Here is a 24,893-nt window from a genome sequence, read left to right as displayed (position 1 = left end):
ATTAGTATATTTCCCTTAATTTCATATTATGACATTTTTTATTAAATAATGTAATGTGTTGAATTAATTAAATGTACAAGAACAATATTCTTCAGGGGACTCAAAATAGATATAGGGCTACGTACTGTAGTCTGGGACCTACAGTACCAGGCTTAGGCTGTCTGCAGTAGCTGGGTTGCCAACCATCCAGAACTTTCAAGATGGTCCGTAAAAATAGAGAATATCTTGCCTTGTCCGTAAAAAAAAAAAGTTTAGGCGTCCATGATTTTTTTTTATTGAGCTGAAGAAACTTGTACGCATTATTTTTTCAGTGTACAGTGAATGCAGCTGATTTCTTCATAACAGAATTATGGATTGTAGGCATATCTCACTGTTGAGCATAATTTATGGTTTTCCAATGTGTCCGTAAAAAATATTGTCTGTGAATTTTTCGATCCAGGAAAAATGAAAAAGTCAAGTTGCCAACCTTGAGTGATAGTGGGGTAATGCTGTAGGGGGGCCCAAATACATAAAAGCCTAGGTGCTCAGCCTTGGGTTAATATAGGCCTGATTGTTCGGGGAGACCACAATACAAGATATGGGGCTCAACCCAGCAATCTTTGCCAAAGTTTTCAGTAAACAGCAGTGACATTATAGAAAGTTACATGAAATAACTAGAATTTTTTGTGTATTTACACTGCAACAAATGACAAATTCAACTTTTGATCTACATTTGTAGGTTTCATGCCTTCTAGAATTCTTTATTATTTTGTAAGTATGTACCATAAGTATTTCCATCATCCCAACAATAAAACCTACTAGAACGCTTATTGGCAAGTGCATAAAATGTGTGCAGGGTCATATTTCTATCATACACTAGCTCATCCATTATGATCAGGGGTTGCTGCATCTGGCCTTACCACTAAAGGTCAAAGTGGTCCTAGTAACTGGAGATCGTGCCTTTGTTTAGAGGTTCCTGAGAATCTCAGATTTCAATGCAAAGCTGTGCATTACATGACATCACCCTTCTACATCTGTGCTATTTAAAAGCGGAGATTTTCCCAGAATAGAAGGGAAACAGTAGAGGCTCTACTCATCCTCACCACAATGCCAATTACCAGTAGGCTCAACATAAACCTTACTATATATAGAAAATACTCACAAAACTAAGTTACTCCCAAGACAGCGGACACGGCTTATAATTAAAAGCTCACAGCCAGACAATATAGTAACTCGAGCAGCTCACATTCTGTGTTATTGTAATAATGGCTGATAGCGAGCTATTGTATATGCACTGACCTAATGGTGGTGGTCCACATTAGTCACCGAGGTGCACATATGGCTGCTGAAAAAAAACATGTAGGATGCTTCTAATCAAAAATGAAAAATGTCATCTTTAGAATCAATGAAGATATGAAAAAAATTGGAAAAAGATATTAAATGCATTTTTTAAAATACATTTTCTGGTCACACATTCTCTTTACTTGTCTAAAGTTTGGTGTGAACGAGTAGCAGCGATTTAGCAAAAACACAATGTTGTCAGCGAGTAATGGTGGATCACAAAGTATGGAAAGTGGCTGGTCTAGGGCTGCCCTCACACATTGCGATAGTATTGCTTTATTTGCTGCAACGTTGTGCTGTGATTTTCCAAGATCATTGCAAAATTACAAAGTTCTACCACGATCGCACCAAAAAAAACAGCAAGACGAATGCGTTATATTGATACAGACGTAACCTACTGGAGTTGTCTTTTCCAAATCGATAAAACTCATTATAATAACCCATGATCTGATTATATCTGTAATACATGCACTATGAATATGAGGATCAATGTTTCTCTTATTGTGGTCCTGAGATTAAAAGCAAGAATTCATGTAACTTCACAAAACACACTTTGTTTAAAGGGGAAGTTGTTTTTGTCTTGTTGATAAAAACTCAGTATATTACAATGCTGAGCTGTACCGACACAAAAGCATGATTAGTGGACATTTTACACTGAGAAATACAGTACATATTAACCCCTTCATGACCCAGCCTATTTTGGCCTTAATGACCTTGCCGTTTTTTGCAATTCTGACCAGTGTCCCTTTATGAGGTAATAACTCAGGAACGCTTCAACGGATCCTAGCGATTCTGAGATTGTTTTTTCGTGACATATTGGGCTTCATGTTAGTGGTAAATTTAGGTCAATAACTTCTGAGTTTATTTGTGAAAAAAATGGAAATTTGGCGAAAATTTTGAAAATTTCGCAATTTTCACATTTTGAATTTTTATTCTGTTAAACCAGAGAGTTATGGGACACAAAATAGTTAATAAATAACGTTTCCCACATGTCTACTTTACATCAGCACAATTTTGGAAACAAATTTTTTTTTTTGCTAGGAAGTTATAAGGGTTAAAATTTGACCAGTGATTTCTCATTTTTACAATAAAATTTACAAAACCATTTTTTTTAGGGACCACCTCACATTTGAATTCATTTTGAGGGTTCTATATGGCTGAAAATACCCAAAAGTGACACCATTCTAAAAACTGCACCCCTCAAGGTGCTCCAAACCACATTCAAGAAGTTTATTAACCCTTCAGGTGTTTCACAGCAGCAGAAGCAACATGGAAGTAAAAAATGAACATTTAACTTTTTAGTCACAAAAATAATCTTTTAGCAACAATTTTTTTATTTTCCCAAGGGTAAAAGGAGAAACTGGACCACGGACGTTGTTGTCCAATTTGTCCTGAGTACGCTGATACCTCATATGTGGGGGTAAACCACTGTTTGGGCGCACGGCAGGGCTCGGAAGGGAAGGAGCGCCATTTGACTTTTTGAATGAAAAATTATCTCCATCGTTAGCGGACACCATGTCGCGTTTGGAAAGCCCCTGTGTGCCTAAACATTGGAGCTCCTCCACAAGTGACCCCATTTTGGAAACTAGACCCCCCAAGGAACTTATCTAGAGGCATAGTGAGCACTTTAAACCCTCAGGTGCTTCACAAATTGATCCGTAAAAATGAAAAAGTACTTTTTTTTCACAAAAAAATTATTTTAGCCTCAATTTTTTCATTTTCACATGGGCAATAGGATAAAATGGATCCTAAAATTTGTTGGGCAATTTCTCCTGAGTACGCCGATACCTCATATGTGGGGGTAAACCACTGTTTGGGTGCACGGCAAGGCTCGGAAGGGAAGGAGCGCCATTTGACTTTTTGAATGGAAAATTAGCTCCAATCGTTAGCGGACACCATGTCGCGTTTGGAGAGCCCCTGTGTGCCTAAACATTGGAGCTCCCCCACAAATGACCCCATTTTGAAAACTAGACCTCCCAAGGAACTAATCTAGATGTGTGGTGAGCACTTTGAACCCCCAAGTGCTTCACAGAAGTTTATAACGCAGAGCCATGAAAATAAAAAATAATTTTTCTTTTCTCAAAAATGATTTTTAGCCCACAATTTTTTATTTTCCCAAGGGTAGCAGGAGAAATTGGACCCCAAAAGTTGTTGTCCAGTTTCTCCTGAGTACGCTGATATCCCATATGTGGGGGTAAACCACTGTTTGGGCACAAGTCGGGGCTCGGAAGGGAGGTAGTGACGTTTTGAAATGCAGGCTTTGATGGAGTGGTCTGCGTGCGTCACATTCCATTTGCAGAGCCCCTGATGTGCCTAAACAGTAGAAACCCCCCACAAATGACCCCATTTTGGAAACTAGACCCCCCAAGAAACTTATCTAGATATGTGGTGAGCACTTTGAACCCCCAAGTGCTTCACAGAAGTTTATGACGCAGAGCCGTGAAAATAAAAAATAATTTTCATTCCTCTAAAATTATGTTTTAGCAAGCAATGTTTTATTTTCGCAAGGGTAACAGGAGAAATTGGACCCCGATAATTGTTGCCCAGTTTGTCCTGAGTATGCTGGTACCCCATATGTGGGGGTAAACCACCGTTTGGGCACACGTCGGGGCTCGGAAGGGAGGGAGCACCATTTGACTTTTTGAACGCAAGATTGGCTGGAATCAATGGTGGCGCCACGTTGCGTTTGGAGACCCCCTGATGTGCCTAAACAGTGGAAACCCCTCAATTCTAACTCCAACACTAACCCCAACACACCCCTAACCCTAATCCCAACCCTAACCCCAACACACCACTAACCCTAATCCCAACTCTAGCCATAACCCTAATCACAACCCAACCCCAACACACCCCTAACCACAACCCTAACCCTAATCCCAACCCTAAACCTAATCCCAACCCCAACCACAACTTTAACCCCAACACACCCCTAACCCTAACCACAAGCCTATTCTTAATCCTATTTCCAACCCTAGCCCTAATTCCAACCCTAACTCTAATTCCAACCCTAACCCTAAGGCTATGTGCCCACGTTGCGGATTCGTGTGAGATTTTTCCGCACCATTTTTGAAAAATCCGCAGGTAAAAGGCACTGCGTTTTACCTGCGGATTTACCTCAGATTTCCAGTATTTTTTTATGCGGATTTCACCTGCGGATTCCTATTGAGGAACAGCTGTAAAACGCTGCGAAATCCGCACAAAGAATTGATATACTGCGGAAAATACAGCGCAGCATTTCCGTGCGGTATTTTCCGCACCATGGGCACAGCGGATTTGGTTTTCCATAGGTTTACATGGTACTGTAAACCTGATGGAACACTGCTATGAATCCGCAGCGGCCAATCCGCTGCAGATCCGCAGCCAAATCCGCACAGTGTGCACATAGCCTAATTCTAACGCTAACCCTAGTTCTAACCCTAACCCTACCCCTACCCCTAGTTCTAACTCTAACCCTAGTTCTAACCCTAGTGGAAAAAAAAAAATATTTTCTTTATTTTATTATTGTCCCTACCTATGGGGGTGATAAAGGGGGGGGGGGTCATTTGCTATTTTTTTATTTTGATCACTGTGATAAATTTACCACAGTGATCAAAATGTACATGGAACGCATCTGCCGGCCGGCCGATTCGGCGGGCGCACTGAGCATGCGCCCGCCATTTTGGAAGATGGCGGCGCCCAGGGAGAAGACGGACCAACTTCGGGAGGCTCGGTAAGTATGAGGGGGTGGTGGGGGGGGGGGGATCGGAGCACAGGGGGGGGGATCGGAGGACGGGGGGAGCGGACAGGAGCACGGGGGAGCGGACAGGGGGACGGAGGGGGGTACCGGACAGAACGGAGGACTGGGGAGGAGATCGGGGGCGGTGGAGGGGGCAGAACATGATTTCCAGCCATGGCAGATGCTATTGCAGCATCGGCCATGGCTGGATTGCAATATTTCACCATTTTCATAGGTGAAATATTGCAAATTGCTCTGATTGCAACAGCCAATCAGAGCGATCGTAGCCACATGGGGGCAAAGCCACCCCCCCTGGGCTGAAGTACACCTCCCCCTCTCCCTGCAGATCGGGTGAAATAGGAGTTAACCCTTTCACCCGATCTGCAGGGACGCGATCATTCTGTGACACAGCATATGCGTCACAGGTCGGATTGGCACCGACTTTCATGACGCATACGCTGTGTCACAGGTCGGGAAGGGGTTAATCGGGTTGTCCGGAGGGAACACAAATAACCAATCCATATGATAGGGATAGATCAGGAGTATGGGGTCCAACACTCAGCACCACCACAATCAACTGTTATCTACTCTGATGGCAGCTAGATGTAAACAGTGTACAGTGCTGGAACAGCACAGCTCAGTACATGGTTTAGTGATCGCTCCTGGGTACTGCACCTCATCTCCTATTCAAGTAACCAGGAGATAATATGCAGCACTCAGGAGCAGACACTACACAATGTACGGAGCCACACTGTTACGACGCGCTTCATTTTTTACATCTGGCAACCACCCGAGTAGGTAACTGCTCATAGTGGGGTACTGGGTGTCAGATCACCATCGATCTGTTAAAGACAACTAGTGATGAGCGAACGTGTTCGGATAAGGTGTCATCTGAGCATGCTCGGGTGCTGTGTCTTCGGATTGCTCAAAAAATATATGTTTGAGTCCCTGTGGCTGCATGTCTCGTGGGTATTAGACAGCCACGACACATGCAGGGATTGCCTATTAATCCCTGCTAGGCAATCCCTGCGTGTATTGTGGCTGTTGAACAGTGGCGAGACATGCAGCTGTGGGGACTCACACATATTTTTCGACCATGCCGAAGACACTTAGCACACATTCGCTCATCACCAATAATGATAACCTATCCAAACAACAGTTCATCAGTATGTTCGTTCGTGATAACTCCTTTCATAAATGGATCTCTTTGACCTGATTGGGCTAGTGAACTTGCTTAAACATGTGATTCACAGTGGCTATACAGTTTTAAGTCCTTCCCCCCCCCCCCCTCCAAAATGTATGAAAATGAGCATTTTATAGTTGAGCTAGACTATGAGGACCATAAACCATTTTACAGATTGAGGTACATACTGTAAGTGTAATTGTATGTTACAAGATGGACTTAAACCACCATAAAACACAAAGACACATTGTAGGCCATCACCTCAGATGTGAATGATGGAAAAATTAACGGAGCTAACCTGCCTGGAGAGCGACATCCTGTATGTAGTACGCCTCCACTGTTCACATGCAAGCGATATTTTTTTTTCTATAATACACAGAATAGAATTCTAAATTATGGCAGTGGCACGGTTAGTACCAAAGAACAATCCACATCTATCTATACAACGGTCTGTAAAGACCCCCATACGCGTTAGACAAGTGTTCATCATATAAACCAATATTGAGAGATTCGGCCGACAGTCTAATGCTTTTGGGGGCCCAGACAGATGACTGTTGAGGCATTTGAATCCAACATGTCTGATTTCGGACTGCCGATTGTTTTGTTCTCTACAGATAAGCGTCAATGCGGCATCTCTCTCAGAGAAGACACAAGTTCTCGGCCGAGCGACAACACCTGTTGGGAGCTTTATAGAAGACAATATGAAGAGGGTGTCCATATCATTAGGTTTGGTGCTTGAAAATAGAGTATATCTCAATAAATCTCCGGATTAGTAAATATCATCTAAATTCTTTAATTAAAAGACAAGCCAGAAAGGAAGTTGGCAGTAAAAGAAAAATGTTGATGTTCAGAAATAATCCTCGAAGCTCTACTTCCTAACCAAAGCAATTGTGGGAAAATTAGAAAGATATGTGAAATATCCAAGGCCCTGCCCTGCCCGATCCTGCACAGCTTCTTTCCATGATTTGTTGCTGGTTCTAATGTTAGAAACATTTGTTTACAGAGCACAGAGGGGATGCAAGCCTGGGGACAGGATAAGCATTAGGACGGGACGAGTATGGGCACGGGATAAGCATTAGGACGGGACGAGTATGGGCACAGGATAAGCATTGGGACGGTATGAGTATGGGGACAGGATAAGCAAGGGACGGGACAAGTATGGGGACGGGATAAGCATTGGGACAGGACGAGTATGGGGACGGAATAAGCATTGGGATGGTATGAGTATGGGGACAGGATAAGCACGGGGACGGGACAAGCATTGGGACGGGATGAGTATGGGGACGGGACAAGTATGGGGACGGGATAAGCATTGGGACGGGACGAGTATGGGGACGGGATAAGCATTGGGACGGGATGAGTATGGGGACGGGATAAGCACGGGGACGGGACAAGTATGGGGACGGGACAAGCATTGGGACGATATGAGTATGGGGGACAGGATAAGCAAGGGACGGGACAAGTATAGGGACGGGATAAGCATTGGGACAGGACGAGTATGGGGACGGGATAAGCATTGGGATGGTATGAGTATGGGGACAGGATAAGCACGGGGACGGGACAAGCATTGGGACGGGATGAGTATGGGGACGGGACGAGTATGGGGACGGGATAAGCATTGGGACGGGACGAGTATGGGGATGGGATAAGCATTGGGACGGTATGAGTATGGGGACAGGATAAGTACAGGGATGGGACAAGTATGGGGACGGGATAAGCATTGGGACGGGACGGGACGAGTATGGGGGACGGGATAAGCATTGGGACAGTACGAGTATGGGGACGGGATAAACATTGGGATGGGACGAGTATGGGGACAGGATAAGCATCGCAACGGGACAAGTATGGGGGTGAGAGAAGCAAGAGACGAGTATGGGGACGGGACAAGCATGTGTTTTACATGTAACCATTAGCCACCATCAGTTTTAGCAATATAATTAGGGACAGTCTCTCTGAATGAAGCCACTTCTAGGCTTAAAGACACGCTATAAACAATTCAAATCTCTGAAAATATACAGTGGGGCAAAAAAGTATTTAGTCAGTCAGCAATAGTGCAAGTTCCACCACTTAAAAAGATGAGAGGCGTCTGTAATTTTCATCATAGGTAGACCTCAACTATGGGAGATAAACTGAGAAAAAAAAATCCAGAAAATCACATTGTCTGTTTTTTTATCATTTTATTTGCATATTATGGTGGAAAATAAGTATTTGGTCAGAAACAAAATTTCATCTCAATACTTTGTAATATATCCTTTGTTGACAATGACAGAGGTCAAACGTTTTCTGTAAGTCTTCACAAGGTTGCCACACACTGTTGTTGGTATGTTGGCCCATTCCTCCATGCAGATCTCCTCTAGAGCAGTGATGTTTTTGGCTTTTCGCTTGGCAACACGGACTTTCAACTCCCTCCAAAGGTTTTCTATAGGGTTAAGATCTGGAGACTGGCTAGGCCACTCCAGGACCTTGAAATGCTTCTTACGAAGCCACTCCTTCGTTGCCCTGGCGGTGTGCTTTGGATCATTGTCATGTTGAAAGACCCAGCCACGTTTCATCTTCAATGCCCTTGCTGATGGAAGGAGGTTTGCACTCAAAATCTCACGATACATGGCCCCATTCATTATTTCATGTACCCGGATCAGTCGTCCTGGCCCCTTTGCAGAGAAACAGCCCCAAAGCATGATGTTTCCACCACCATGCTTTACAGTAGGTATGGTGTTGGATGGATGCAACTCAGTATTCTTTTTCCTCCAAACACAACAAGTTGTGTTTCTACCAAACAGTTCCAGTTTGGTTTCATCAGACCATAGGACATTCTCCCAAAACTCCTCTGGATCATCCAAATGCTCTCTAGCAAACTTCAGACGGGCCCGGACATGTACTGGCTTAAGCAGTGGGACACGTCTGGCACTGCAGGATCTGAGTCCATGGTGGCGTAGTGTGTTACTTATGGTAGGCCTTGTTACATTGGTCCCAGCTCTCAGCAGTTCATTCACTAGGTCCCCCCGCGTGGTTCTGGGATTTTTGCTCACCGTTCTTGTGATCATTCTGACCCCACGGGGTGGGATTTTGCGTGGAGCCCCAGATCGAGGGAGATTATCAGTGGTCTTGAATGTCTTCCATTTTCTAATTATTGCTCCCACTGTTGATTTCTTCACTCCAAGCTGGTTGGCTATTGCAGATTCAGTCTTCCCAGCCTGGTGCAGGGCTACAATTTTGTTTCTGGTGTCCTTTGACAGCTCTTTGGTCTTCACCATAGTGGAGTTTGGAGTCAGACTGTTTGAGGGTGTGCACAGGTGTCTTTTTATACTGATAACAAGTTTAAACAGGTGCCATTACTACAGGTAATGAGTGGAGGAAAGAGGAGACTCTTAAAGAAGAAGTTACAGGTCTGTGAGAGCCAGAAATCTTGATTGTTTGTTTCTGATCAAATACTTATTTGCCACCATAATATGCAAATAAAATGATAAAAAAACAGACAATGTGATTTTCTGGATTTTTTTTTCTCAGTTTGTCTCCCATAGTTGAGGTCTACCTATGATGTAAATTACAGACTCCTCTCATCTTTTTAAGTGGTGGAACTTGCACTATTGCTGACTGACTAAATACTTTTTTGCCCCACTGTATAGATCAATTTTTTTGCTCTATACAGGATATGATAGAAGAGAAGACTTTGGACCTTTCCATGTTATTAGTATGTTCAGCCTCTATCTGTTCAAACATCTTAAAGGTAACCTGTCAGTTTGGAAATGCTGCGCAACCAATGGGCAGAATGTCATGTCAGTCTGTTCTGCTCTAGGCTTTGTAGAAACAAATCCAGGAGAATTAGCACTTCATTAATTCAAATCTCTGCAATTTTTTTTTTTAAATCAACTGAATGTATTTCGTGCTAAAAATATTTTTTTTCATTTGGGTTGTGTCAGATTTAATTTGAGAGGACTTTCTTAATCCCATAAATCCCTAATATTACAGGCCGGGAAGGTCACGAGTACCACCAGCCATGATCTTTGACCTTGAACAGCTCTCTGTTGCCCCCTATCGTCTGGACAATTACACGATTGGCCTACGATTAACGGAGACGGCCGCAGCCTGTCCGCACTACTAGGCCGGTTATCGGGAAACTAACGGTGATATTATGGTCTATACACCTACGGATTACAACACATGGAATATGCTTATACACCCCGTTACGGTCAACACTAACTCCCTGATACCCCAGACTACTCACCGCCACCACCAATCCGTCTCGGATGGTAGCTTATCACTTCGAGGCGTAGTTTACAGAACAGAAGGAATAGACCTATTAAATTTTATATTTAATCCAAAAGGGTGGCAGTGTTTATGAAAAATATACAAAAGATTTTACAAGGGGGATAAAACAATGCAGCATAAACAGTAACAGAAAATAGACGGGATTAACAGGAGAACTTACTACATCGATCACAAACACAATTCAGTTTAGCCAAAGGAGAGCGCTTCGCTTGAGGAAGTCAATAAACGGGGTCCCTGCATATACAATATGTAACCCTCTGCATGAACCCAGATGATAATACGGCTTGATCTTTTATCAGACCCAGAGTCCCACCCACACACCCCTGTGATGACCTCACAAGGGCCCGCTTGTGGGATGGTCTCAGGCCTTCATGATTTTAGCAAAACCCAACTTGTGCACCAACTCCTCATAGTGCAATCACAGAAGTTTGAGACGGATGTCATCTTTTGTATCGAGATTTTATCTACGCTTAGGCTAGTTTCACACTAGCGTTTACCTGATCTGCGGCAGGCTGCGGACTTTCTCCGTGAAGCCCCGTCCTCGGCCGCACCTCCGCCGCTAGCTCCGCCTTCTTCTGCATGCGACCTCCGTACCTATCTTTAACATTAGGTACGCAGGTCGTGCCGCTGTATGCGGATGCTGCCGCATGCGTCGTTTTGACGATGCGGCGACCAGCGTAGGACGCAGCCTGTAGCATTTTTTTTTTCCGCATCGTCAAAACGACGCATGCGGCAGCATCCGCATACAGCCGCACGACCTGCGTACCTAATGTTAAAGATAGGTACGGAGGTCGCATGCGGGCCGCATGCAGAAGAAGGCGGAGCTAGCGGCGGAGGTGCGGCCGAGGACGGGGCTTCACGGAGAAAGTCCGCAGCCTGCCGCAGATCAGGTAAACGCTAGTGTGAAACTAGCCTTAGAAACCAAATATGGCCCAGCTGCTGGCGGTTATATGGCCCCTATGGCTTTAGGGCCTTTTAGTGGGGGTTATAATTAAGTGAAAATGTGTATTTTTGCCTAATTATCCCGGTGCCAACAACGTACGACTCATTAATATCAGTTGTATAGAAATTCCAATATTCTATATTTTCTCCAGGAGACATACTGTGCACTGATTTATTGTAACTGCAGTGAACATGGCTATTTGTAAAGGGTGTGAGATCTCCCTTTGATCCACTCAAATCCTAATAAGACCTTTCCTATTTGTCTCTGTGGACAATACACATCCCCTTCAGTCACCTGGGCATAACGAGGGCTCCTTGCATGTTAATTAGGCTGCTTCACATCTCTTTCTACACTGCATTTTACATAAAGGCAGGTTTGAGTGCTAGCTCCCGTTTCCTTATGATAAATGATAGAGAAAAGAAAAAAAAACAGAGGGGGAAATGAGGGACCACAAGGATGTTTAATATTTTCTGTGACCGGTTTCTTGAAACATTTTGGCTTTTACAGGCACTTCCCTGTACATTGCTGGCTGCAGAATGAGTTACCCGAGAATCCATCTGTCAGCTCCTTTTGTCTTTTTCAGAGTTTCTCTCAGCCGCTTTATGACAAAAGTTTAGAAAAATTTTGATGTGACATGAGGACAGAGCAGCTCAGAAAAAGACAAAGGGAATTGCAAACTACCTGTCAGTTGACTCACAGATTCTAAGTTACGGTAACGGATTCTGCAATTCTTTTAATAAACTTAATTGCAAAAAATATTTGTAGTTTTTAGTCCAAATAAATGCTTTTTTTAAAAAAAAAAAAAAAAAAAAAAAGCTTGTTCCCAGAGAGGTCTATATTATGTAACCCTAGTATACGATATCTCTTACACTTTAAACATGTAATCTAATATTGATCTACAAGTCGCTCGCCTATAAGAAGAGATATCCTGTATTGAGAGGTCTTTATAATCATAAGAATGTTAACAGGTTTCCAAAATATTAGTGTCAAATTTAAGGCACCTTGGGCTGATAGATTCATTATTTTAAGTGTCCGCCATGGGCGAACATATCATTAGTAGTACATGTCTTACAGATATAAGTTCCTTACACAATGCGGACGCTGCTGCCGCTTTACAGAACACCACAATAGCTGTAGCTCCCGAATCGGTTGCCCCTCTCACACATACCAAAGCTTGCAAAATCAACAGGCAACCCTGGCACACCACCATGACCAAAGAACTGACGCAGGTTTCCAGGGTTGCCAAGAGGAAATGGAAAAGATCCCATTCCAAAGAGCACGTCACCATTCAAACCGTCGCACACTACTTTCAAGGCCACATTCACTGCAGCGAACCAAATCTACTCCATCTCATATCCTCCCTGCCTCAAAACCCTAAACAGCTACTCAACACTTTCAATTCTCTCCTCTGTCCCCCAGCACCTCCTTCCTCTCCACTCATCTCAGTTGAAGAGTTTACCTAATTCTTCAAGCAGAAGATTGATATCAGAGAAAGCTTTGGCCTACAACCCCCCACAGCCCCTCTTCATGACTACTCAACCCTCCTCCCCCAAAACTAAGTTCTGCAGCATAACAGAAAATCAACTTTCCGCTCTACTCTCAAAATCACATCTCACCACCTGTGCACTTGACCTGATTCTGTCCAACTTCATCCCAAACCTCCACCACAGTCTTCATTCTAACCCTAAGCCATCTCTTCTGCCTGTCACTAACAACTGGTGTTTTCACCTCATGCATCAAACATGCCTCAATCAAACCCAACCTCAAAAAGTCCTCTTGACCCATCCTCCGCATCTAGCTATCACCCCATATCACTTCTCCCCTATGCTACAAAACTACAGTAACAACACGTCCATCTTGAACTGTCCTCCCACCTTTCCGTCTGCTCCCTCTTCGACCGCTTACAATCACAACCACATCACTCCATTGAAACTGTGCTGACTAAAGTTACCAATGACCTACTAGCCTCCGAAGCCAAGCCACACTACTTTGTCCTCCACCTGAACCTGTCCTCTGCTTTTAACACAGTGGACCATTCCCTATTACTACAGACCTTCTCATCTCTTGGCATCACAGATTTGGCCCTATCTTGGATAACAAACAGAGTAGACATTCAGCATTTCCTGCACACACCATCTCCCCACCTCGCACCCGATCTGTTGGTGTCCCGCAAGGTTCAGTCATAGGGCCCCCACTCTTCTCCACTTACACCTTCGGCCTGGGACAGCTCATAGAATCTCGCGGCTTTCAGTATCACTGCTATGCTGATGACACGTAGATCTACCTCTTTTGACCTGATATCACCTCCCTACTAACCAGAATCCCACAATGTCTGTCCGCTATTTCATCCTTCTTCGCTGCTAGATTTTTAAAACTTAATATGGACAAAACAGAATTCATCATCTTTCCCCCCATCTCACTCAACCCCCCGAACAGACCTATCCAATAAAGTAAATGGCTGCTCACTCTCCCCAGTCCCACAAGTTCACTGCCTCGTGATAACCCTTGACTCTAATCTCTCTTTTAAGCCACATATCCAAGCCCTTTCCACTCCCTGCCGACTCAAACTCAAAAATATATCCCAGATTCGTACATTCCTCAACCAAGAACCTGCAAAACCCCTAGTCCATGTACTCATCTCCTGCTTATACTACTGTAACCTCCTGTTTTGTGTCCTCCCTTCTAAGGCTGGAGTCACACTAGCGTATGGTATCCAATGCGAGAACATCGGATGCGATTTGCTGATGACCCTCGGATCCTACTCTGCTGCGAGTGGGAGCCGAGTGTCATGCTACTGTGCTCCGTTCCTCTCGCACAGAGGGGATCAGAGCACAGCTGCGGAGGAGGTGGAAAAAGTAATGTCTCCATCTCCTTCGCTACCGAACTCTGATGATATCAGAGTGCTGTGCATTGTGTCACTTGTGCAAGTGAGCCAAGACTCGGCCAAGTCTTGTTACCAATTGCAGCATGCTACGATTGTTCTCGTATGCTGATTCAGCATGAGAAAATAATCGCAGACGTGAGCTGCCCCATTGAATAACACTGGGCCGAGTGCTTCGCAATGTTTTATCGCATAGCACTCGGCCGTATTGTATGGTAGTGTGATTCCGGCCTAACACTCTTGCACCTCTTCAATAAATCCTAAACTCAGCTGCCCGACTAATCCACCTGTCCCCCCGCTATTCCCCGGCCTCTCCCCTCTGTCAATCCCTTCACTGGCTCCCCATTACCCAGAGACTCCAGATTAAAACCCTAACCATGACATACACAGCCATCCACAACCCGTCTCCTCCATACATCTGTGACCTCGTCTCCCGGTACTTTCCTGCACGCAACCTCTGATCCTCACAAGATCTCCTTCTCTACTCCCTTCTTAACTCCTCTTCCCACAATCGCATACAAGATTTCTCCCTGCTCTGGATCTCTCTACAACAACATATCAGACTCTCGTTGAAACCTTCAAAAAGACCCACCCGAAGACCCACCTCTTCAGACAAGCCTACAACTTGCAGTAACCCTCGTTCCACCAAACCGCTGCATGACACTGTATCCTCACCCATCCCTTGTAGACTTAGCCCTCGCGGGCAGGGTCCTCTCTCCTCCTTTACCAGTCTATTGTTTAAGATTATTATACTCGTTTTTATTATGTATACCCCTCACATGTAAAGCGCCATGGAATAAATGGCGCTATAATAATAAAATTAATAAATCCAACTAATCACTATTTTAAATTTTTTTCCAGTGTTATAAAATAAATCAATTATTGATGTGGAATAATAATTGAGTAATTTTCCAAAAACTGCTGTGTCTAAAGTGGTTGCCTGTATCCCTCAAAAGTTCCAAGAGTTGCTTTATGAGAAAGTGGAAATGCAATTGCAAATTGGGGTTGCCTTCTGCTCGACATTTGGTGCCCTGTTATTGTAGGGGTTCAAAATTGTTATCAGAATGTTTGCCTATGAGTAGAACACCTCTGGTTCTCATGGGGCCACTTCTACCCTGCATCATATTGTTCTATGAAATTAATAAAATCTAACAAATCAAATAAAAGGGTAAATAACTGTACTTGTATTTTGAACATGGGACCATTTGATTTCATCAGTCTGTCATCTCCCTTACTCAGCACAGCTAAAGAATGTGTTCTGCTGACATAAGCCGCAGCCTCCCCGTCACCCCACACACATTCATTTCATTGAGAACTGTATGCTCATACACTAGCTCACGCAGGACTCCGGCCAGAACGCAGGCACATTGCCCTAGTGAAGGGAGATGGCTGCTAGAAGACATTGAGAATTACAAATGATGGCAGATTACATTAAGTGCGGAAAGTCATTTCAACTTTTATGGAGTCTCCTTTGCCAGAGAAAGCAATGGATATAACAAAATAAAGGGGACTAATATCTCATCGCGTTGTATTGAGAATGTATAGTTATAATAGTGATGAGAGAACATTCTGGGAAAAGAGGTTATCCAAGCATGCTCGGGTGCTAACCGTCTGACTTCGGCGTGCTCGAATAATATGTCCCGAGTCCCCGTACCCGCGTGTCTCGCGGCTGTTGGACAGTCCCTGCATGTGTTGCGGCTGTTGAACAACCGTAAGACATGCAGCCACAGGTACTTGGACATATGTTTTGAGCACCAATAGATACTCGGTTATCACAAGAGCACGCTGGATAAATGATTCGAGTACATTCACTCATCAATCATAACGGACAGAAAAATAAAATTATTTTATGAGTGGCCGCAATATATCCAGATGCAGAATGAAAGGGGTCAAACACAGACAAACATATGAAAAGGTGATGAATTGTATCTCCTGATCCTTTTGTTCTCCCAGGCATAGGGAGAGAAGAGAGGAGATAGCTGTCACAGTCATCCAAGGAGTATGGGCACCTTAAGGGATATTCACATAGATGTTTATGGGCCTTATTCCCTCAGTCATAGGTCCTGGCCTTACGGCGGGTCTTGTAACCGGAGCTAGCAGCATATGCCGGGACTTGCAGATACAATACAGATAAAAATATAGGTCAGCTGTACGGTGGTGTGAAGAAGACCTTAAGCTACAGGGCCATTTCCCGATACCATACTGCTTCAATTATTCGGTAGGGTGTTTAAAAAAAAAAAAAAAAAGTGTTGAATGCAACATTAGCAATTGCAACACTTAACAACGTTCCATCCTAGCTGTAAGGCATTAAAAGAGGCAGTGATGGTGTGTAAAAGTGCCAGGAGTACGCTTGCTGCCACGGCTTTTACGCATGTGCTTTCAGATCACAATGGTGGTGAAACCACTGGAAGAAATGGAAAGCATTCATGGGCGATTGTGCCGCAGAGTGATAATGGACAGACCGCTGGGGCTCAGACGGTGGTTGGCCGAATCCCTCATGTTCCAAGAGTTGGAAATGTGAATGCCAACGCTGCACATGTACTTCCATGAGAATCTGCAGCAAAGATCCGATACCTAGAGGTGGTGCAGATGCTGCAGGCACACCTCAATGTCTGAGGGGGCCGGTGAGATTATCATTGTACTGTAGCATCATCCTCCACCTTAGCACTGCGGTATTTAATGTCCAAAAAAGAAAGGAATGTCCAGCTTCACCGAGTCCGTAAAAAAGAGTTTTCTTTATTCACAAACTTTAAATATGGAGGATACAGACTTCAGCACAACCATATGGGTAAGAATCTCAACACGTTTCTGGAGACTAAGCTCCCTTAATCATGATTAACCAGTGCCAGAGTCAGGATGTCTTTTGTGGGCGGAGTTTTTACGGCCCCCGAAGGATGGCATAAATATCCAAATAGCCGGTCGCAGGAAAAAAAAAAAAGGTTCCCCACCCCTGCTCTATATTCTTGCAAACCTTTCAATTGTGGACTGTAAATCAATACATCTTAAACAGTAGGGGGGGGTCAGAGGGTGCGGAGCTCTGCTACTCTTAACTATCGATGTGCGGAGCTTGAGACATGATCTCCATGCACTTCCACTCTGTTCTGTAGACCACAGGTCGCTTTAAGCCTGCAGTCTATAGAACGGCCAAGGCACCAAAGCACGCACAAGACGTCAACGTCATGGGGACCCTCAGTGTGGGAGGCCTCAAATTATAGGGACTACTGTAGAGGACCCTTATACAATGTATAAAGTGTGGGGCCCATTATACAGTGTGGGAACTAATGTGGGGCACATCACACTGTATAGGATCTAATGTAGGACCCATTATACAGTACAGATGCCCTAATGTGGGGCCCATTATACAGTGTGATAGCTAATGCAGGGTTCATTATACAGTTTGAAGCTTACTGTGGGGCCCATTATATAGTTTGTGTATAGGAGAGCTGTGAGGACATCACATTCTGTAGAAAGGGGCTGTGGGCCCACCATACTGTGTGTAGTGGAGCTGTAGATTGCAGGACTCAGTGGACATTATAAAATGTTAAGTTGGCGCTTAAGAAGCATTGTTGTTATAGGGGCTCTTCATATTGTCGCAAAATGAGGACACTTTTCAAAACCATTTGCACGGGGCATTAATATTTTCTAGGGAGAAATTTCACCATCTAGAGGGCACACAAGGCATAAATATTAATGTAAGGGGCAGAGTGGTGGGCATTATTATGTGGGGGCACAGTGGTGGGCATTATTATGTGGGGGCACAGTGGTGGGCATTATTATGTGGGGGCACAGTGGTGGGCATTATTATGTGGGGGCACAGTGGTGGGCATTATTATGTGGGGGCACAGTGGTGGGCATTATTATGTGGGGGCACAGTGGTGGGTATTATTATGTGGGGTTACCGACGCTAGCATTCTCTGCGCCGCACAACGGGGGCAGCGGATGCATTTTTCCAGCGCATCCGCCGCCCCATTGTGAGGTGCGGGGAGGTGGGGGCGGAGTTCCGGCCGCGCATGCGCGGTCGGAAAAAGCGGACCGTCGGCGGCAAAAAACGTTACATGTAGCGTTTTTTTGTGCCGACGGTCCGCCACAACACGGCGCAACCGTCGCACGACGGTTGCGACGTGTGGCAATCCGTCGCAATGCGTCGCGTAATGTTAGCCAATGGAGAAAAAACGCATCCTGCAAGCACTTTTGCAGGATGCGTTTTTTCTGCAAAACGACGCATTGTGACGGATTGCAGTTAACGCTAGTGTGAAAGTAGCCTTAGTCACTATAACAGTACGGTTATCACTTGTTTGTTCTTCAGGACTGGTATCTACCACTATATGTCATCATATGAGGGTAGTATCAGTGCACCACCATAGTTGTAATTAGGAGTACTGGTTAGGAGCCCACTGATGTTTCGCGCCCTTCCCCTGAGGTGAACCCCTAGCTATCCCTCTGATTTTAAAGAAAGGAAGACAACTCTTTATAAACACCTCCCGATCAATCTGCTGCCCCCATGGTCAATCTGTGTGTCTAAACCACCACCATGCACTCAAGGAAAAAAAAAAATAACACCATCAGCACATACTTTGTCCTTAAACAAACCTTTAGTACAGACACAGGGTTACTGAAACCTTGCCTTCATTAAACACAAGGAAAAGGTTACAAGAAATTTTTGCAGAAATTTTATATTTCTGTGGAAAATATGTATGTTGCCATACGACTTTATGAATCATCAATACCACTTGTAGCAGATTACCCTAGCCAAGCTAAAAAATGGCTTACCTCAAAAATCTCAAAGCCGTAGATGTCCAGGACTCCCATTACCTTCTTTCGCACTTTACTTTGTGCCTTAGGAAATATAAAATATAAATGTTATAAAACAAATTCATGTACTGAAGAATTTACATGTATATTAGCGCAGTCTCTATTCTAGTATAGAAAAATAAAGCTCAATTTGTCATGTAACGAATCTGAGCTAAATAACGCACTCAATGATTTTACTCTTCTGTGCATATAGATCCCGATCTTAGGGGGCAGACAGATGGCTGTAATTCTCGTGCAAGGGTCGCACGGTAATCCTCGGACTGAGAGTCGGCTCTCCTGACCTGAGCGTGAGGCCTGCTTAGAAATACATCACGCACCGGTCAGGAGAGGTGTTGGGCCAGTCCTTGCAGAGCAATGCGATCTTCGCATGAGAACAGTCTGCTCCCTTATGGTGGGTTTACACCGAACAATAAGCGGCATTAAATGACTGCAAAATTAGCGGTCTTTCAATAGTCTGTTTACACAGATTGCATCTCCTATGCACACATTTTCCGTAATAAATATTTCTCAACATCACTTGGTCCTTTGTAAACAGGTCTTGTGCAGCCGAGAATAAGGACTTTTTCTCATGAAAAGAGCATTTCACCCTACGAACAATTTTGCTGGTTTGTCAGATGACCTGACTGCCTGTTTATCTGACATAATGAGTACCATATTGGCACCAATGGGCATGCACTACTATTTACATCATCCTACCAGTCAACCTAGAAATCTATGAATATGTTGTAGCTGTAATGAATTTCTGATTTACAGTACGTTGTGCTTTATTCTTCACCATTTGCAGAATTCACGTTTGAATGTAAATATGGTTGTTTTCATTCACTGACTGCAGAGGCTGAAAAAAAAGAAATTCGGTTTGTACTGATTTTCTAAGCCATCGCCATTAATTGCTGGAGGTTCCACTCTCTGCAACTGCCATCTGTAACTAGAGAATTCTTCAGAAGGGGTCGTCCCACGGTGACACATGGTCACAACAGATGAGCGAATTGATTCAATGGTAATGGAATTAGTGTAGAATTTTAGAATATTCACAGAGTCTCACGAATTAGAACAGGTTTTAAAAGGTTATTCCCGATCCTGAGCAAAGTGCATGAGACTAACTCTTGACGAGACCAATCTTAAAGCACCACTCTAATGTTTTTTTCTTATTGTATTGCTGGAGTGGTGTCACTAATGTAAGTTCCCTGCCCTTAGTATCATACGCAACGGATGAAGTTAGAAAGGCTTTAATATGGTCCAAATAGTGGTACAACTCCACTCAATTCAGTACAAGTGATTTAGACGTTTTGGTCGTACTACTGCGACCTTCATCAGTGTACCGACTGCTTTAATGATCATGTGCAACTGACCACCAGTGGTGGATACCACGTCCCATAAGAGTATCGTCACAACGCACCGACCAAGCATATCTGCTTACCATAGTGTAAGATTAACACTAACTTCTAGATTCACTAGCCCCAGGACGCCACGGGCCCTCTATTTTCATACCAGACGCACATGATCATTAGTCGGTACACTGATGAAGGTCGCAATAGTACGACCAAAACGTCTACATCACTTGTACTGAATTGAGTGGAGTTGTACCACTATTTGGACCATATTAAAGTCTTTCTAATTTCATCCATTTGTGTGCCAAGTTTTCATTCAGCTAAGTATCAAGGTCTGGGAGCCTACTGGAACATCAGTAGCTTAGGTTGTGCTATGTTATACATTCTCCTAAGTGTCATACATACCAGCCATCATCTTCGTCTGTTATCGACACCACTCCAGTGATTGCTGGGCAAGCCCAAAATCATTACTCAAAGAATGAGGCTTTCAGACTCACATTGGGAGCGTATGATCATTACCTCTGACTTCTGGTCAGTCAGAAGTTGCAGTCACAAGATGGTGGATCGGAATGGGAGTGATGCTGAGAACAGCTGAAGACGGTGGCTGGAAAGTATATTAGTATGGTCAGGGTACTTACATTAGTGGCACCACTCCAGTGCTGAAATAATAAAAATAACACTGGAGTGGTGCTGTAAGTACGCAGCTCTTTCAAAGATAATACAGGAGCACTCGGTAGAGACGGCCGTGATAGTCAATTGTTCAGCCAGGAGCCAATGTGTATAGGTGGCTTTTCACTAATGAAGGCAGACGAACAAAGATATCCACTACATTTTACCAATTTTTGTGATGTCACTTCAAAAAGCCTGGAAGAGAACTGAAGACATCGGATGTTGCAGAGTTCACCCGGGCGTTACTTCTCTTTAAGGATGTACCAAGATGTACCAAGATGTTCTGGCCTCAACTAAAGTTTATTCCATCTTTTTTTTGTTCAGCTTGAGGTCCTTTACTTTGACACCTCAGTGGACCCACATATATTGAGCGTTCCTCTAAACAGCTACCAAATACCAATCGGAAACATGGAATCAACTGCAGACCCCCAACAGGCCACTAAAGCTATGAAACTGCTCATCAGTCGATGGGAATGGAGGAACCATGTAGAAATGGTCTGTTAAACTGCTACTGTAATATTTTCATAAAACCATAAAAGCTGAAAGTATACTCAGCAAATCACAATTTCATGGCTTGTTTCAAATCTATTGTACGGATATAGGGACTGTCCCAATACTTCTAGATCTTACTGTACATCTTCTGTTACTGCAAAGAAATTGAAGCCTGACGACATTATGTACCTTGATGCTCTCATTTATTCGGTTGACAAGCCAAGAGAACAACCTGCTGTACATGTTTTTAGCCAGTGCATCACGTGCGTAGTAGGCCTGGATAAAGACAGATAGAATAGCATTAATACAATAGAAGAGGAGGATGGGCAGAAGAAAAAAATTAAAGACAAAAATTGTATTTGAATTTTATGGTTAGAAAAAATGTCATTAAAAAATATGTTAACACTGGAGAATCTTTCACTACAAGTCACAAATACATATGTAACACCTTGACTAACCCTGTTTCTGTCAGGTTAAGATCTGTCAGTAGAATATGCTGTTCTAGGTAAAGACATACTGTAAATCAAGGTACAAAGTGCAAGACTATGTTTGCATTGTGTGCGGCGAATGCAAATAAATTTTCCCATCACATAACCCAAACATGCCAATAGGCTCCATGTGAAAAAACACCCTTTTGTGCAAAAATCAAAAAAAGGCATTTTTTATGTATAAAAATGTTTTCGCTATTCAGTAAAGAATAGCCAATCATTTTTTATACTGGTGGTCACTGGTCACTCAAAATTAAATGTAGCTGTATGGCATACATACAGTATACATACAGGGGCTCTGGGTTTGGTATACATACTGCAAGACTTTTCCAATGTAAAGAAGTAAGAATGTCTTTAAAAATAGAAGTGATAATAGTTTATTGTGATCAATTAACAAAATCAATAGCTTAGCTAGCTGGGAGGCAAAGGTTGCGACCGCCGAGGGGCCCCCCTGGAGCTATGCTACTATTAAACTGCATTGGCGTGTGCAGCGTGCAGATACAGTTAAACTCTCCGGCAGAGTAGGAGACACAATCTTCCTTGCACTGCTGCTCTGGGGCCCGTGCCAGCGCCAGTACCGAGCCCCCAGCTAGCCATCGCAACTCCAACTGTGTCGCTACAGTTGAAAGCAATGATGAAAGAGGGAGTGTCAGCTGATGCTTCCTCTCCATCATTCTTCCTCAGCCTATGAGGTCTCAGTGAAGCAAGAGCAATGATGTCATTACATGGCACCCAATATGCTGCAGAGATGGGAAAATCAGGGGAATGAGAAGGAGAAGCGATTTTTTTTTTGTTTTTAGAACATTGTGGTGCCTAGAATACCATATGGGGAACTATGGGATGCATTACACTATACAGAGGACTATGGTGAGTGCATTATACTATATGGAGGACTATGGTGAGTGCATTATACTATACACAGGACTATGGGGTGCATTAAACTATACGGAGGACTATGGGGTGCATTATAATATATGGAGGACTATGGTGAGTGCATTACTATACAGAGGACTATGGGGTGCATTACACTATCCAGAGGACTATGAGGTGCCTTATCCTATACGGAGGACTATGGTGAGTGCATTATACTATATGGAGGACTATGGGGTGTGCATTATACTATACAGAGGACTATGAGGTGCATTATACTTTACAGAGGACTATGGGGTGCATTATACTATACAGAGGACTATGGGGTGTATTATACTATATGGAGGCCTCTATGTAGGCCCATTCCATTATACTGAAGGGAGGGCTGTGTGTGTGTGTGTGTGTGTGTGTGGGGGGGGGGGGGGGTGTCACAGTTTTGGGATCACACTGTCACCATACTTTTCTGGGGGGAGGTGAGGGGTGGAGTACAATAGGTTCATCATACTGTGCGTGTGGAGGAATTCACTGTGAGGGTATGTTATAGAGTTTGTGTGCATTTTTGTTTACATCATACTGTATGAGTGCAATGAAAGCAGGATCTAGGGAGCCAATAGGAGGAAAATTAGAGGGCACACAGTAGGCGCAGTAATAGGGGCACGGCAGCAGTGGCTCAGCATTGGGGTATCAACAGGACAAGGAGGTAACGAGTTGATTAGGAGCGTCTAACTGGTTTATAGGAGCCAGAACTCTTAATGGTTGGTAGGGGATCAAATACTTATTTCTCAGTGCAAAATGCAAATAAATTTATATAATTTATACAATGTCATTTTCTGGATTTAATTTTTGATATTCTATCTCTCAATGTTAAAATTAACCTACTCTTAAAATTATATGTCTTTGTCAGAGGGCAAACTTATAAAATCAGCAGCGGATCAAATACTTCTTTCCCTCACTTACATGTTCTGCAGGACTGTTATCTACCGCTATATGGCCCAATATGGTGGCAAGATCAGTGTTGGTCTTTGTATAGAGATTTACTTTAGTAACACCACAGTCATCTGCTGAGGTTCTCCTACATCCAATATTAGGGTACGCCACCATATTTGTAATCAGGGTTACCTAGCTAGGGGCCTACTCAGAAGTTTTGCTTCCCTCCTAGCTATGCCTCTGAACAAAATGCAAACTAAATAAACAAAAAATAAATCTAAAAATCAATATTTGGTGCATCCGCCCTTTCCTTCAAACCAGCAACAATTCTTTTTGGTAGACTTGCACAGTTTTTGAAGGAACTCGGCAGGGAGTTTGTTCCTAACACCTTTGAGAATTAACCACAAATCTTTGTGTGTGTGTGTGTGTGTGTGTGTGTGTGTGTGTGTGTGTGTGTGTGTGTGTGTGTGTGTGTGTGTGTGTGTGTAGACTTGCACAAATACTTATTTCTCTTCTTGTAATCCCAGACAGACTCGATGTTGAGGTCACTGCTCTGGGGGGCCATATAATTGATTATAGGACGACTCCTTCTTCTTTATGCTGAAGATAGTTCTCAATGACATTGGCTGTTGTTGGGGATGTTGTTCTGCTGCAGAATAAATTTGGAGACAATCAGATGTCTCCATGATAGTATTACATGATGGATAAGCATCTGTCTGTACTTCTCAGCATTCAGGACACCATTAATCCTGACCAAAACCCCAACTCCATTTGCTGAAATATAGCCTGAAGCCTGCAAGGAAACTCCCTATGCTTCCCTGTAGTTAGTCATTATGGTATTTTGGACCAACTTTGATTTGAAAAGGAAGTAAGCATGATGTGTGCTTCATCTGCTGCAGTAATTTACCCTGGCCGACCAATGAGTCTACGGTTCTCCATGCTGCTCATGCAATACCATCAGAGAGGTGTCAGATTCCTAATTTATTCTGCAGTAGG

General features: G+C 43.6%; 1 protein-coding gene across 5 annotated transcripts in view; it reads right to left on the bottom strand.

Moving 5' to 3' along the window:
- Positions 1 to 24,893, bottom strand: part of MYO1B (myosin IB) — a 275,911-nt gene that overhangs the window by 107,339 nt on the left and 143,679 nt on the right. For all 5 annotated transcript variants that reach the window (XM_077275371.1, XM_077275373.1, XM_077275375.1 and 2 more), the window contains exons 12-13: positions 21,802 to 21,888; positions 19,082 to 19,147 (exon numbers count right to left, since the gene is read on the bottom strand). In XM_077275371.1, the coding sequence (XP_077131486.1) occupies positions 19,082 to 19,147; positions 21,802 to 21,888 (153 nt within the window). The remainder of the gene's footprint in view (positions 1 to 19,081; positions 19,148 to 21,801; positions 21,889 to 24,893) is intronic.

The sequence above is a fragment of the Ranitomeya variabilis genome, chromosome 7 (assembly GCF_051348905.1).
Source record: "Ranitomeya variabilis isolate aRanVar5 chromosome 7, aRanVar5.hap1, whole genome shotgun sequence".
Taxonomy (NCBI): Eukaryota; Metazoa; Chordata; class Amphibia; order Anura; family Dendrobatidae; genus Ranitomeya; species Ranitomeya variabilis.
Note: the sequence above shows the minus strand (reverse complement) of the source record. Positions and strands in the feature narration are given on the sequence as shown.